Source organism: Pocillopora damicornis, chromosome 13 (genome assembly GCF_964200805.1).
Source record: "Pocillopora damicornis chromosome 13, jaPocDami1.2, whole genome shotgun sequence".
In the NCBI taxonomy this organism is placed as follows: Eukaryota; Metazoa; Cnidaria; class Anthozoa; order Scleractinia; family Pocilloporidae; genus Pocillopora; species Pocillopora damicornis.
The window spans coordinates 20,084,379-20,101,405 of NC_142682.1; the positions used below are offsets into that span (position 1 = coordinate 20,084,379).

At 38.4% G+C, this 17,027-nt stretch overlaps 1 protein-coding gene across 1 annotated transcript; it reads left to right on the forward strand.

The window, feature by feature from the left end:
• Positions 1 to 4,228: 4,228 nt before the first annotated feature.
• LOC149035866 (tachykinin-like peptides receptor 86C) lies at positions 4,229 to 6,731 on the forward strand. Its single transcript, XM_089191831.1, has one exon. It carries the CDS (start codon positions 4,535 to 4,537, stop codon positions 5,531 to 5,533), a length of 999 nt encoding a protein of 332 aa, XP_089047957.1. The 5' UTR covers positions 4,229 to 4,534; the 3' UTR covers positions 5,534 to 6,731.
• Positions 6,732 to 17,027: the final 10,296 nt, after the last annotated feature.

The following is a 17,027-nucleotide window of genomic DNA, read 5'->3' on the forward strand; positions in this document are numbered from 1 at the left end:
CCATCCCATGGGAAGCTTTGATGTACTTGTCAAGGGTTCTGTGGCCACTGCAACCAGTTCAGTCGAACTTTCACCTTCTAATGACAATGACTGAAAGTGATGAACCCACTACCTCTTCACTTTGTCATAAAGACTTTAAGTCATGCTCGCAGGCACAGGACTTACATGATGAACTAGCTAGTTCATATGGAAGTCAAGGTCGGCCTGGGTCTTAAAATCTTCATCGCAACCAGGTTCAGGGCATTGATAGGAACTACCGTCGTTGCCATCATTGCTTTCTCCTGCTGATGCAGTTCGTCGAGCAGTAGTGGGGAAAAATGGAATCTCCTCCACCAGATCCGTCATTTTTTCTGTGGAAAAATTGCAATTTTAATTTTACCGAATAAACTTTGCAGGCCCAACATTAAACGCTCTCCAAACGCGCAGGCCCTCTTGTGTAAGTTGCTGAAAGTGGCAATCTTGATGTTGTGATAGCAACCTGCTGCATCCGATCTTAGAAAGACCTTTTTTATTCCTGAATTTCGTAACTTTATGGTAACAAAGAGATTTTCTAGGACTGAAAGCACTGAAAACCAATCTTTTTTACAGCTGTTAAGAAGCTGTACGTATCAGGTTACTTCCAGGCTTTCCTCCTGTCTTACAAGTCAACTATTATAAATGCTTCATCTCCCTCCAAAGTATCGACAATTTTCCGCTGGCACTGATCCTGGTTTCTGCTCTCAGGATATGCCCTCTCCATTCAAAGATCTTAGCGGCAGCATTTTTTGCTTCACACAAATAGTCTTCCGCTTGAAACCTACCCAACTGCATTGTGTACTCAGAAATAACGCCATTTACTTCTTCAAGAACACTCTTCAGCTTCTCACAATCCTCACACTTCACGTTGTGACTGTGACTGCATACTTTCTGAACGTCAGTGTTACCATCATGGCTCAGTGCAAAGACCCTACAGTGATCGGCACATTTGCTATCGTCCTCTTCGCAGTGATTAAGATATGTAGGTATGTAGTCTTCAGATACAACTTACTCTCCTTAAGCCTCTTCCAAACTTCTTTACACTAGTCCATTTCTGCTACCACGCTTTCCAATTCGTCTATAATTTGGAGAAAATCCTCTATACCATCCGCTCCCTCAGCTGCAGTATCGTCTAAACCTCTATTGAACGCCATACATCTTAGAAATGGCCTTTGAAATTTGCAAATTGACAGAATACTGGCTCTTTACCCCTTTGGAATCACTACCAGGGTGTGTCGGAAACTGGCACGCTGAACTTTGGGGCCAGAACTTCCCATAAGTGTGCCTATGCTTTGCGCAGACCCACTTTTTGCCACAACTGAGTCTTCTATATCGAACAGGCCAGCCCTTGCAAAGATAAGCTCTCCTACTGTGAAACTCTCTTTTGACAAATGAATTAAGCAGAGATGACTCTTTATTGAGTCAGTACTCTGTGGCAAGTTAAACAAACCGGAAACTCCTCGTGAGTCTCCGAACGAAGTTTCTGAGGAACGCGACTGAAAACAGAACTTCTTGTGGCGAATACCGCTTCAAGAATTTAGCGTTATTAATCCCAAGCAAACCAGTACCGAAAGAGACATAAGAATTACAGCTAATAAAATTACGCGCTTTACAATATAGATATAGCTAATTGTTGGAAAAATTAGGTGACACGTAACGTAATAATTTATTTCCTCAAAAATCGCGGGGTCCTTTTCCACAAGTACTCCCTAGAGTTCTGAATAGAAACTTTCATAAAGACAGGTGTGCAGACAAAATTTTCTCCTATTCCTGCCGACCAGAATTCTGATCCAAAAGGCGATGTTATCGCTGCTTTAATACGAAGGGAGAAGCAATTCAGGATAATTACACGATTGAACTATATGACAGTGGTCACGGTGTATTTCAGTGTGTGCTGTTATCGCCGGTTACACTAAATAGAATCCTGTAGTTTGGTTTTGAAATGTTCATACAGGTTTGAATAGCGTAAGTCATCAGAACTCAAATATGAAATAATAGAAGCCCAATTTTTAAAAAAGGGTTTCCGAGCGCTAATCAAAATTATGATATTTGATACGTTGTTGTTGACGTCTTTCGTCACGAGATAATAAAATATGTCAAATTTTGGCCTTTTAAAATGTTTAAGGTATTAATCGGTGTGGTATTAAACCTCTCTCCACTAAATTTTCTACTATATTGTCTACTTAAAATGGTTAAAATCTAAGATTTATTGAGTTACCCATGTAAAACGGTCGGAGTTTGCTCAATGAACTAATTTGCATAATCGGCTGTCACGCTAGCAATATCGCTAGAAGTTCGAAGTCACCTCGGCGAAGAAAATCAATAAGTGCAAGATGTTTTTATTTTTTTCTGCAGCCAAACATCTTATTAGCAGAAATCAAGCGGAGTTTTTAATGGTCTGGTCTGGACTTGAGCAATATCAACCAAGAAAGAAAGAGTACTTTTAACCAATTTCAGAAAGCTGTCCAACGAGTGTTTTTAAATAAATTATGACGAGCCTCTGAATAAACGAATATCAAAATTGAAATGCATTTTATACACCTTATATATCACACACTTTAAGAATACAAAATATTTTTTGCTGCATGCGGTGTGATACAAAGACCGGGCTATTCAACTTTTGAAATTTTCGATGTCGCAAGAGGTCAAAAAAGGGCCTTTTGCAGCTTTGACTTTTGAGAGCTCTAAAAATTTTATTTTGACGTATTTCCAGAAACTAATGTGGTTTTATTTACTTGTTACCAAAGATAGTTTATTGGGCAAAGTTTGAGGGAAAACTTTTTTCCGATGCGAAATGCCCTGGACCGCTCTTACAGAGATCGCCTCTTAACAGACAAATCGTTGTCGGATTTCCATTAATGAAAATAAATATGGCCCAAAGAAAATTTGGGTAAAATTTCCGCACAGCCCCATACTACATTATGCATTCAGTTCTTGGATAGAGAAAACAATGACAAAAACAATAGATTGCCATTGGGAAGACAGATTTGTTTTACAATAGTATGGGGCTGTGCGGAAATTTTACCAAAATTTGATATGAATTTATAGTTTTGATTCTGACGCGAACTTTACTCCTGTGGTTGCTTCGCCTCAAGCAGATATTCTTCTGAAAAGAAAGTTAGTCCATCGTTCGCTATTTCAGCCTGACAGCACGCATGCAGAACCGACTCATTATGGACCTGTCAAACATACGTGGGATCATTTGCATGCAATTAAACTTCACTAGGAGGGCTATGAGGTAAAAATAAAATTGACGTGAAGGCGACGGTTCTTTTTTTGTGACTTTTAAAGCGGAAGACGCAAGCCCGTGTTGTATGTGTTTTGATAATTAATATAAGGTATGTTGAATATGAAATCCATTTGAGAACTCCCTCATGCAAACATTTATGTCTAATATTCCTGTCTGGCTGTCAAGAAGAGATGCAATCGAGACCCGGATTAATATTCATAGAAAATCATTTTGAAATGTTTCAAAGGTATACCTTGTTTCTTATTTTAGATCAACCTGAAAAAAACACTTGGATCAGTGTATCCCTGTGAAGACACAAATGAGTTAACGACTTTCCCAGTAGCCTTTTTTATTCTGTTTCTACCACAAAAGTGCAGATTTTTTCGCTAAAGTTCGTTACTTTATCCGGCGGATGGCAACAACTGTTGCCCTCAAGTCAGTATCTTGTGACAAGCACTTTTTTTTTTTGTAAACGTGAGAGGTTCTACTTTGCCTTCCACGAGCGCCTTCTTTTTCAAAATTATGTTTGAAATTATATAGCGAATTTTACATTGTAGCATTGCAAACGGCTTTGAACTGTATCTGGGTTTTGTTTTCAAAATTTCGTTGCTTCTTGTAAGAATTCTTTCTGTCACTTCTTCTGAGAAGCAGGTGATGTCAAACTGCCATTGCCATCTGGTAATTATTTGCGAAGGGCTTAGATTAAAAAGAAAGAAATACAACTGGAACAATTCGTGAAAATTTTCGTGCCGTTTTTCATTAACACAGATGGTTAAAATTATACTAAAGTATCATACATTTGGTCTTATGATGTAACAGAGAACGATAGAACTTTATTCATTTGAAATTGACTCAAACAAAGTCGAGGCAGCTTAGAGCTTATTTTGGGAATCGTCTTTCGGTTGTTTTATATCCCCTTTCTGAATGCTAGATAAGATTTACAAGGCTTACGTTTGAAATATCTGCAAAAGTTAAAGCATTAAGATCTCATCTATTGTAAGTCGTTATATTTTTCACCGTAACGTTTCCATAACGCTTTCTCGTCATTTGCGCTTCTAGCGGTTATTGTCAAGCATTGCTATTAAGAAGCGGTGCAGGTTGTTTTGCTTCGTTTGCAATTCTATCCGCTAATCTTTTGTTCTAAAACATTGTGAAATGCCCTAAGGGGCGTGGAAATTTGTAAATTATAAAGCTGAAACGAATTTTTTGTCTCAATCTCGCTTCTGAGTCTCATCTCATTTCGATTTCCTTGCTTCCATAACAGACAAAAATATTACATTCAGATTCGCTATGGTAACAGACGAGGCCAAAGTGATTTTGACCGTGATCTACGTGGTAACAATGGTCGTTGCCTTTGCTGGTAACACGCTTCTGATCTACTTCGTGTGGAAGAAACCGGAAGTGCGATCAATGAGCAGCTCCATGTTCGTCAACATGGCGGTGGCTGATTTGTTACTTACGCTAGTTGTAATGCCTTTCTCCGTTATTCACCTACACAATGGCGGCAAATGGCTTATAGTTCATGATCTGGCTGGGGAAATAACATGCAGAGGCTTTTACTATGTTGCAATGGTCACTGCGGCTTCTTCGATACTGTGCCTGGCGTTCATGGCTTACGACAGATACACGGCGATTCTTCACCCTTTCCGCCCCCTTCAATGTATTCGTAAGGCAAAGTACGCTGCACCTATCATCTGGATTCTCTCGATGCTATTAATGTCCATAATTCTTGTTATTTCGGATTTTTATCCGTTGGAGGACTTTTGCGGTTTCAACTTTGACATCTTGGGAAAAGAAAGCACCACAATTCGTGGCGGAATTTTCGTTTACTTGTTTGTAGTCCAATATTTTTTGCCACTAAGTGTCACATCCATCCTGTACGCTAAAACCGCTCACAAATTGTGGTTTCGTCAAGTTCCTGGGAATTATTTGTCACAAAATCAGAGGCAACAGGAAATCGCCAAGAGAAAAGTGGTCAGAATGCTTGTCATCGTTGTCGCTGTATTTGCTGTATGTTGGCTACCCACGCAATTCTTTCAGCTGTATCAGGTGATCAAAGAAACGCAGCCATTGCCTCCCTTTGCTATGTACCTCTGCTACTGGTTGGGTCATGGCAACAGTGCCATAAACCCATGGTTGTACATCTCTTTGAGCTCAAGGCTCCGCCTGGCGTTTATCCGAATGGTAAAAAAGAAATTCAGTCGGCCAGCCGGAAGAGTGCGTTTGAAGAAGACAGCGGCGACAACTAATCTCGTAACACACGGAACACAAGTGGAGTCTTCTGTATAACATGGAAAAATTGAAATTAAACTCACTACTGCAAAAACAAATGTGATAAAAAAGGTATACGAAACTCAGAAAATTTTGGGTGATTAATTTGATAGCTTTAAACCATTCATTGCCTTGTCTTCATTTATCACCCTATTGCAATTGGCGTACCCATTTCATAATGATGATCAGTGATAAAAATGTCTTAACGTATCAGCTAACGGATATCATCTCTGGTAATAAAATACAATGTTTACTAACTAACGAGGAAAATGCTCAGCAGCCAGCAGGGAGTTCTGCAAATTTATTCACAGAATTGAAGGCTTCACTACGCAGCCAGTAGAGTCAACAATTTTCTCCATTTGCATGGCATAATTATTTTTTGCAGTAAGGGTCCACACCATTTAACTGTTTCAAACTCATCGGAGAAACTTAGCGTAAATAAATTGAGATTAAAGTGTAAACTGAAGTAGGGAACAATCTCACGTGATATTTCGGTCAAGTGAATGCGAATAAAAATAATATACGTGCTCAGAAATAAATGTGGGAAGTAATATCTCTTATTCTCACTTTGAAGGAATTTTGTTTTTGAGGTCACAACCTTACGGGATTATAAGTTGAGGATTTCCGAGTAACTGCACGTTGCAACATCATCCAGTGTGGTAAAAAGTAACTTTCACCTCAAACATAGAAAGTAGTTTGGTTTTGTAGTCTCGTTTGGGATGGGCTTTTACATACAAATCGCAAATAATTTCTAGGTTTGATGTTAGCTCATGACAATAAACACCTTCCCACAAAAGGTTAAGTTAAACTAAAATTGTTATAAGAGAGCATGATACTGGAGCTATTTTATCAGTTGGCGGGTCCTGCAACGGTGTCTTACTGGCCGTTGAAGACATGTCATGTTGTTCTATCATCTCGATAACTTATAGTTTTTTTTTTTAATAAAGGTAATTGGAGGGGAAGGTGTTATAACAGCGACTTACCGGCGGTTAGGGGCAAACCAAGCTGTTCTGTTATTATACAATATGACTTTTTCTTGGCAAAGAGAGGGGTCGGTTAGAGCCAAGTTCGCTTCTCCTTTTTCAAGTTATACTCTTGGTTCTATTTAAAAGAGATAACTGACGCCAGTGGCCAGCCCGAGAACTGGGAAAAAGGATTGAGAGATCGAAGCGCAGATTCTTATCCATTATTAAACTTTTCATAACATTGTACAAATTAGTTTTGTTTTAATGAAGGGGTGAGTAAAGATTATCAAAATTAATCTGTAGAAAAATACAGTTCCACCAATGACATTATAGAAGTTAAAACGTCTCTCTCTCTCTCCCTCCTTCAGTTTTGTGCCCAAAAGAGTAATTGGATATGTCAGGTAGTTGAACTAAATTATCACCGTTTCAGTCCATGAAATGCTGAAATATGCACGCATTTTGATTGTCTGTGGTCACGATCTTTTGGAGGCAGACGCATTGATGACCCACCATTGTTTTCTTTTTTTAATTATCAAATCAAACAAGCATGTTGTTGTTGGTCTGTACAGTAACAGATCACAGAGGACGTCAAAATGTGATAAGACCATCGGTGAAAAAACTCGGTGCTCAGCTGTTTGTTTCTTCAGTGTATCGCGGAAAACTTACTAGCGATGTTATTATCCAAACTGGAGTAAACCAGTGCGAAATTTAAGTCTCGCTCTTTGTCAAAATGCCCCCAAATTTTCCTTTGTTTTTCATTTAACTACTGCTATTATGAAAGATTGGAATAACAAATAACATAAGCTTATACCTATCTTCGCTTTCTCCTACAGGTCATCCAAATTTTCCACATTTAGACACTTAGTCTCGCCTATAGAACGAAATAAACGCCCCCAAGCTCTCCTGAATCTGAATATCCTTTGGTGGCATAAGAAAGTGTGACAAGCGATTTTTTTTAATTATTGCGAATAATAGGAATAATGTAAACAGAATTTATCTCTGTTGACGCCGTAACCATTTTCTAACTATCGTGAATTATGAAAGATTTGCTTTATAACAACACTCCAAACTTGAAATTTATACTTTGACGGCGTCGAAAGACAACGTGGTGTCGAAATTTCGCTCAGAAGGAGAAGAAGAATAACAAAAGAGAACTGGGCGTTGAAGCGTCTTTCCTTTAACACATGCAATCCTAGTGCATTATTGCATAGGGAACAGGGGTTATTTACGAACAAAAGCATTGATGAAAAGCAAAACGTTCATGAAGATCTGTGGGCCAGGCGCTCAGCATACTCGACTACAAGTAGATATAGATACGATGTATTTGTCCGATAGGTTCACTTTTACTTTATTTGCCTGTCATGAATTAATGCTAGTGCAAAGGTCTTTTCAAAACCATTATAATGAAATAAAAAGCATGTTATGTTATTATGTTTGCAAAAGCGGCATACTAATTCAATTGATCAGCGCTACCTGAAACACGAAGGAACATCGACCGGTTTTTGTCGGTAAATTGAAGTTCTATAGCCGACAACATCTTGGATGATTATCGTCAGTGCTTAAGACGCGACTATGGAGTTGGCTCGCAATTACTTCGTAACATGCAGCCGGCTGATTCCTCCTTATTTATTCCAGTTTTGCAAAGTCTCCTTTTCTTAACTCTTGTGATATTATTTACTGCCCAGTCCAGGCATCCATCACTTTCCTGCTCCCACAACACCAACGACTTTTCGATTTTTGTTTTAATTACATTTATCGTTTACACCGTGTATATACAGTTCTGTGTGTTTATCTTAAATGTAGCGCTCATAACGCAAATCAGGTATAGGAAACTTTCGCTATCTTACATTTACCAAATTTGCATTAAGTGTTTCATGTTATGAAAGAGATTACAGCTTTGATTCTTTCCGGACAGCTTCCTGCTCAGGTGATAAAAAGGCATTTTCATCTTTAGTTTCTGTTTTGTCTGTGGCTAAACTTAATATGATAAGACTGTTATTACTGAGTAAAAAATCAGTAAAGGGAACAACCGTGGCCCCTAAAATCTTTTGACGGAGTGCTTGTATATGGACAGGCAACAGGTGAAGCTTGTTAACCAATCAAATTCCAACAGGACAAACCCTATTCAATGTTAAGTATCAGCCGGGAACATAAAGAGGCTCAAACTAAGGCAGAATCTGCACCTCTTCCAACTGATAACTGATTGACGATAGAAAAAGAAACACTCCATTCCTTTCATCAGTTCCCAACTGCGAACTCTCAGTTGGGAACTGACAGATCAGAAAAGACACCCACTTTAATCCGCTGTGACAACAAATTAGCCATGTAAATATATTTTCCAAAACTTTGATCACAAAAAAGTCTTAGCGAAAACCGTGTTACCACGGAATACATGCGAAATAAAAAATGATAATAATTTGACCATTTTTCAGTTATTTTGAACACTGATAAGTCTTTAGAAAATATCCATAGTGATGGCGAAGGCATTCTGCACGCAAAAATAGCGGCATAGAAAAAAGTAAATATATTTTCAGTAATTTGTATAACAAAACGAGGGTACGGTATGCTACCATGCAATCATAAAAATATAGGAAGAAAGATTAGAAAATGAAATTACCAAGATTGACGTAATTTGAAGTTGAAACTGTAAAAATTTGAAAGAAAGATGTCATCAAGGTGTTTTGGTTGAATTTTACATAGCGATCACCATGCTTGAATCGTCACGCGTCGTGGATTAGTAGTAAGAAACGAGTACATACCAAACGAACAACGCTTCATTTTTTTGTTAGAAACGGAGAACGATTCCCTTTGTTGTTAGAAACGAACAACGCTTTTAGAATCGTTACTCATACATATTTCTATTCCGAGCATACGATCGATATCTATGTAGTCAAAGTCTTGATGGTATTGTTAGAAATCAATAATGAGTTTCTCAAGCTTACGAAACGTTCGTGGGTAAGAAACGGTTGCATACCAAACGAACAACGCTGGATTTTTTTTGTTGGCAACGAACAACGTTTCTCTTTGTTGTTAGGAACGAACAACACTTTAAGAATCTTCATGGTGTTGCCGGAAACAAAGAGCGCTTTAGTGATAAAAATTTCTCAACGTTATTGCCTATTAACAGTCTGAAATTCAGATCGTTTAGTATTTGTTTCTTCGGGCGACTTGACTTTTTTTTTCGGGCGACATAGCTAAAATTTCGGGCAACATGAGTCAGGTTTCGTGCGATATGACTTCGGGCGAGATGACTCTCGGGCGACTTGACGGTAAACCATCCTGTCAATGTTGCTTCATCAGCGCATCGAAAGTGTCTTGAATCGGGAGATTGTTTAAGGCAGAAGATATTTTAATCTAGAAATATTTACTTTTCTTTCTCAAGATATTACTTTTGGTCATTTTCCATCACTTGCCGCTAGATGACAAACCAGGTTTTAAGAGAAGCGGAGGACAGGATTGGTTTCGTTCCGTAGACAGTCGACTTTTCACTCTTTTAATTACACTTGGAAAAAAAAAAAGAACTGAGGTTCGAGTCCTCACCTGGTTATAATATTATAATATTTCATTTGTTCCGCCTTCGTAAAAAATGGCTTAAATCTTTTTCCAAATGGCAGAAACGTTTTTGACTGATTTATGCGTCCAATAATTTGGGAAAAGAGGAAAGAAATTTGTTGATGGCCAGTGCCAACAACAACAATTCGTCATTTCAGGTTTTCCACATCTTCGTGGATGAGACGAAGGTGGTAAGAACTGAAACGTGCCACACAAAGCAAAGCCCAGTGTGACACTGATGTGAGTTATTATTGAAGGCAACTTGTATTTGCTTAAGTATTGATAATCGGGACGCCAACGAGAAGTCTGTCCTCCAATTGAACATAGGTAAGAGCTCATCAAAATGAGTGTGATTCATCTTGCTATACAAAGCTATGGTGGAGTAGGGCGAGTGTTTATCATCAGGCGTATAACGTAACAGAAAAATTGGAGATCTAAAGTGGAGCAGCGTGAGGAAGTTCATAGGCATTACTACTCAAGCTTTCAAATCAGGGAATAATTTTGTAAGTATCGGTCGACTGTTCGGTCAAACTTTAAGAGGTTGGCTTGCGGAAGCTCTAGAGTTGGTTACATCACGAACAGCCTTTCCTTACAAAAATTACCAGATGAAACCTGTTAATTTGATGACATGGTTTTATTATTTATTATCTGCTTAATGCGTCTAAAAGTCGTGATAATAAAATTATACTTTGTCTGTTTTTATTTCTTTTAACACGAAAAGTAAGACAAGTGCATTGTGTCTGATCAAAGTTTCTCTACTCGCCAAACCTCTATGACCTTCAAAATACAAAATGTCTTTTTCTCAATGGGCAACTAACTGTGGGTTCGTTTTTTGTTCGTAGCCAGTTGAGAAGTGTTTTGGCCTCTGAAAAATTCAAGCACTTGAAAGCGAGATTTCTTGGAAACTTCAAATTTACTAATGTACAGATAAGCATTAAATATAGGGAATTGTGGATCAAATGGATCTATTAATGATGCATGACACATAAAGGTTAACGTTAGGGTGTAAAGTATGAGAAAAGTGGGATGACATCTCTGAACAAATTCCGGCTCTATGCTTTTCCCTTGTTCTGAAAAACAACAAGAGTCTTCATTACAGACATAAATGCGATGTTTGTTTTTCCGAACCGATGTTAATTAGATTTGTAATCCATTAAGGTCTTTTAACCCACCCAATGTAACCGAGTTAAAAATTGATCACGGTAATGATTAAACCTTGTTTTGATTTATGATGTTAAAATAGTGATGTGAAACCAAATTTTATTCGTTCCATCTATGAGCGATAAGTTTTCTTGCATTTGTTGAGATTAAGAGGGCTGTTTAGGGAATTCCTTCCCACAAGATTAGCCAACTATCATCTCGCTAGCGCAGAGAGGTGGACTTTTTACAGTTGTGAATTTTACTTGAGCTTAAAATGTCTTCTTAAGCGTTGTCTTGTTTCCTATCAGATCCATCATATACAAATTACAGATGCCCGTGAAGAGTCTGAGATTTAATCTTAAAATCAAAATTCTCTCTCGGATGAGTAATAAGTCGCGACTAAACTACGAATGATCTTTGCTGCGATCGACGGTGGACTGTTGGTTGTCTATTGTCAACATCAGAATCTTGGTAGGTCACCACCTATTATTTTCAATGAATTTCTTTTTGAAGTCTCTTAAAGCAAAATGTCTGTCGTCTCCGCTAGCGACCAAACGGCTAGAGATCGCAGCTCTATGCATGGTTTGCGCAGTTCTGTCTGTTTTTGTGAGTCATTTTGTTACCTGTGTTGATAAACCTGTGTCATTTTAACGCTGCACGGCCACATGTTATGCTGTTTTAGACTAATTTTTTGTGTCTTTACAATGGCTAGAAGCCCCTCCAGTTTCGTTTCTCATAGCGGAGTAAGCCCAAAATCGGCGACTCGGAGCAGCGCCCCTGAAACAACTTCCGCTAGCTTACCAATGAACTAACCCTACAGTTACAGGGGTATCCTGCGCGAATCTCCAACTTAACATGTACACAGATCACGAGGGGGCTTTTAGGTCAGTTTTATCATCATCTACGTAGGCATTGTTGCTTGATAGAAGCGCTTTTCCTTCGCACGGTTCAACCGTGCTCAACCGTGCTCAACCGTACTCAACCGTGCTAGCTCTTACAGAGTACAATATTACTACCCTCCGCCAACGGCGCCAATTGCTGATAGAGCGCCTATTCAGTGAGTTCAAAGACAACACCTGCCACAAATTACACGGCCTATTGCCGTCATGTAATCTTAGTACCGTAGCCTTAAGGAGAAAGTGCGCTTTTAACGTACCTTTTTGCAGAACAAATAGGCTGAAGAATAGTTTTATCATGTATAATGCGGCTATTTCTTAAATTTCACTAAGTACAATTTATATAATGATATATATCAATAGTATTTTTGCTCTTCCGTTCATGAATTTTAATATGCATGTGTAGTATTTTTTGGCCTTTTTATTTAGTTTTTTTTGTTCTTTTTTGTATTTAGTATTAATAAAATATTTGTACAGTCCGTAATCCAACCTTTTGGTTGTAATGGATTTCTAACAAAAGAAATTCTGCATCCTCTCATTCACTAGATGTTGCAGAAATTCACTCATGTATACAGGAATATAACAGTCTTTCTCCAACCAGTCAATAACAGATGCCACAAATATTCTGTCAATTAACTTTCAACAGAAATTATGTACCTAAAATAGCACATGGCTTAATGCCACATGATAAAATTCGAATATTAAAATATTAAAAAGTAAGCAATACAACATACAGTTTAAGTCACATCACTTTATTTTATGATCAGATACAAAAACTGAATGAAAAATATCATTAATTTAATAAAATTGAAGTTTGTTATACAGCAAATAAGCAAACTACTACAGCCAAAATATATTAACTCGTCACAATTTCAGTCCTTTGACCTATTTTAAAAGATTTTTATGTGATAAATAGAGCAAATATATCATTTAAATCTTGTATTGTCTTGCAAAAGACCACAGGGAAATTAATGCTCAACCTTCTAATGAAAACTTTAAACCGTTCACTATTCTGAGGAAAACTAAATTAACAGTATCACAGATTTTAATTAATATCTCCACCAATGATAACAGTAGGTAATTATGCCACATGTGTATCTCAATAAGAGGGCAAAAATAAGCTTCTAGGAAAAACAATCCTCTCTCTCTGTCAGCTGCAACTGTTTCTAGGATAAGAAAAATCAAACTGTGCAATGTTACCTAATAAGTCACAAACCAATGAAAGGGATAATGTACTTCAGACCCATTCTACAAAGCCATTGTGAGGGCGCCTTCTGGTTTTGGCTGGGTACTACATTGAAAACAACGACGGAATCCAAGAAATCTGAAATAATTCACTAATTTCTATCGAAGTGTAATTCAACGAAGTGAATAATGCATCGTATCAATTTTCGCAATAACAAAATTGGCTTAAAACGTGCTGTTATCAAATTTTTGTGGGTTTTACATCTATGGGCGGCCGTCACCACCAAAAATACATGGATGTCGAATAGATCAGCAAATACAAAGCTGGTCTAAGGATCTGCTGCAGGATAGCATAGCTAATAAAGGAATGGCATGGCCAAATTATAGACGGTTTAGTTTTCCTTCACGAAACAGAACACCCTTAACATGAATAGTTTAGCCAAATGATGAATAGTCTAGTTGCCTATGTCGAGTTGGAAGATGAAATTGTGAAATGGACTAGCTCAATTGCGAATAGCTTAGCACTCATTTGCAATACAGTACACAAACGGTGTAGCGTTGCGTCAAATGCCTCAGCATAATGTCGAATGGTACAGTGTACACACATACGGTGTAGCGTTGAGTGAAATGGCTTAGCGCAATGTCGAATAGCACAGTGCACATACCAAACGGTGTAGCGTTGCTTGAAATGGCTCAGGGTAATGTCAAATAGCACAGCGTACGCACAAACGGTGTAGCGTTGCGTAAAATGGCTCAGCGTAATGTTGAATGGTACAGCGTACATACAAACAGTGTAGCGTTGCGTGAAATGGCTCAGCGTAATGTCGAGTGGTACCACGTACACACAAACGGTATAGCGTTACGTCGAATAGCTCAACATTAAATTGCTTAGCGTCACATGAAGTATTTCGCTGTTGTGGCGAATCGTCGAGCTTGCTCGTGGCGTGACGTGAGGGCTATCTCGCCTAAACCACCAAAAATACTAACCGCAAATGGAACAGCGATCTACTGGAGGGCATGACGACATCGAATGTGAAGATTGGCGCGAAACCACCACATGGTATAGTCGCTGTGTTGAAGAGTCTTCACTTCGCCTTGCAGTAAAGCAGAGTCAATTCGTAACTTTTCGGTAAATTTGTCCTCTTTTTTCCCTGCTGGTATTACATTTATTCGTAGTCGTTCATGAAAGCGTTAATTGAAATAGCAACAAGACTTAATTCTACCACGGTTTGCCGGCCTCCCGGTTTACCACAGTTTGCACGCTTCGGTTAGCCTGAATGTTTACAGTATTAAGTAATATTATGAAGTGCATTAAATGTCGCTTGTCGAGCTCTCTTCTCTTTTCTGACTCGCGCTTACTTTTCAATGAGAGTTTAACTTCAGTGTGCCTTTGTGTGCAGAGTTGGACGCCATGGTAAGAAAACTGACATCCTTGATCTGTTTTGACATTTTTCAATCGAAGTGATATCCAAATGCATTGATTGGTGTGCCAAAAATAGTGTTTGCAATTAAAGCATTCCGATATCACTTTGATTGAAAAATGTCAAAACAGATCAAGAATACCAGTTTTGATATTTTTCAATCAAAGTGACATCGGAATGCTTTAATTTGCATGGTGTACCGAAAGTAGTGTTTGCAATTAAAGCACCGACGCGTGCTAACTGTCGTAAACCGATCATTACGCTGAGCCATTTTACGCAACGCCACTCTATTTGTATGTACGCTGTACCATTCGACATTACCCTGAGCCATTTCAAGCAACGCTGCATCGTTTGGTATGTGCACTGTGCTATTCGACATTGCGCTAAGCCATTTCGCTCAACGCTACACCGTATGTGTGTACACTGTACCATTCGACATTACGTTGAGGCATTTGACGCAACGCTACACCGTTTGTGTACTGTATTGCAAATGAGTGCTAAGCTATTCGCAATTGAGCTATTCCATTTCACAATTTCATGTTCCAACTCGACATAAACAACTAGACCGTTTATCATTTGGCTAAACTATTCATGTTTAGGGTGTTCTGTTTCATGAAGGAAAACTAAACCGTCTATAATTTGGCCATGCCATTCCTTTATTAGCTATGCTATCCTGCAGCCAATCATTAGACCAGCTTTCTATTTGCTGACCTATTTGATATCCATGTATTTTTGGTGGTGACGGCCACCCATAGGCATCATACCGTGCAGAATTTCTGCAGCACTGGACATCAAGGCGTGCAGAATTCCTGCAGCACTGGACGTCAAGACGTGCAGAATTTCTGCAGCACTGGACGTCAAGGCGAGCAGTATTTCTGCAGCACTGGACGTCAAGGCGTGCAGTATTTCTGCAGCACTGGACATCGAACCTTGCAGAATTTCTGCATCATTGGACGCCATACCATGCAGAATTTCTGCAGTACAGGACGTTAAGGCGTGCAGAATTTCTGCATTATACAGTTCGTGATGCCAGCGCACGCTTGGGCCGTCAAGCTTTGCAGAATTTCAGCAGCATTTAACGTCGTACCTTGCAGAATTTCTGCAGCACTGAGACGCCACACCATGCAGAATTTCTGCAGCATTGGACGTCAAACCATGCAGAATTTCTGCATTATACAGTTCGTGATACCATGTCAAATGAAAATGAAAAAAACCGCGTAAACATATTATGGGTTAAAATCAAAGACTTTATCGTTCTATTCCTAAACGTGCAGAGCATTATGTGCACTTTGACCAGATTTAACAATAAGCGCAGTAAAAAATTGAATATTTGTATGAGTAAAATGCACCTACCTTTAGCTTTCCGTTGAATTAAACAAAATGTCATGTGCTCTTTTGAAGCAACACATTTTCTTAATCCGTGAAAACTGAAGCATTTTGCATATATAACATAGGAGAAATTTCCGTGTTTTTTGCCTAAATAGTGCTGCTTTGAAGCCAACATTTCACTTTGTCTGAAAAAAGCACGATATTTTGCGGAATGGATATGAAAAATATGCCTAAAAGGTCCATTTTTCACGGAAAATGCTATTTTGGAAAACACAAAATAGTTTGGAAAGCGTTAAATGCTACATTCTACATTCTGCCGCTCTAACTACGGAGACTTGCAATATTTCGCCTAGGCTAAGCTGAGCTGGTGCCTATGCTCCAATTTTATTCCAGCACTCACTCACGAGTTTTAGCGGTGAAGGCATAAACTGGCGCAACACAAAAACAAAACAAAACAAAACAAAATTTAAACAAGGCTTGTTTAATTTAATGTCTCTTGTAAGATAGATTATTCTGCTAAAGATCCTATGTTAATTTGCATCTGAACGAAAGAGTGTTAATGTAGAATTTTTTTTTATTGAATTAGCCTTCGTTCTCACTAAGTTTTCTCTTTTGTACCTGAGCAAAAACAGAGAAACTTTCCGTACGTTTTTGTCTTCAAAAAAGCTAAAGATAAATAATTGGGTCGTCTTAGCTGTTCAGTGTCAAATTATTTCGCAAATGTTGGTTTTGAAGATGATTTTTCAAAAAAGCATTTCCTATACTTATTGTATAGCGCCGCGCAAAAAAAATTTATTCTGACCGCTTTTTTTAAATCAGTGGGACATGATCTTAACAAAATCTGAAAAAAGAGCCTCTGTTCCTAAACTTTAATATTTAGGAAATGTAAAGCTGCAAAGCGCCGCGTCAAAGCGCTATACCTAACCCCTGTCAATTCACCATCCATCAAATAATTGAACTATTTTATCAACAGTTATGCTGATAGAGACTCTTGAGGAAATGCACTGCACCTTGAAACATGAAG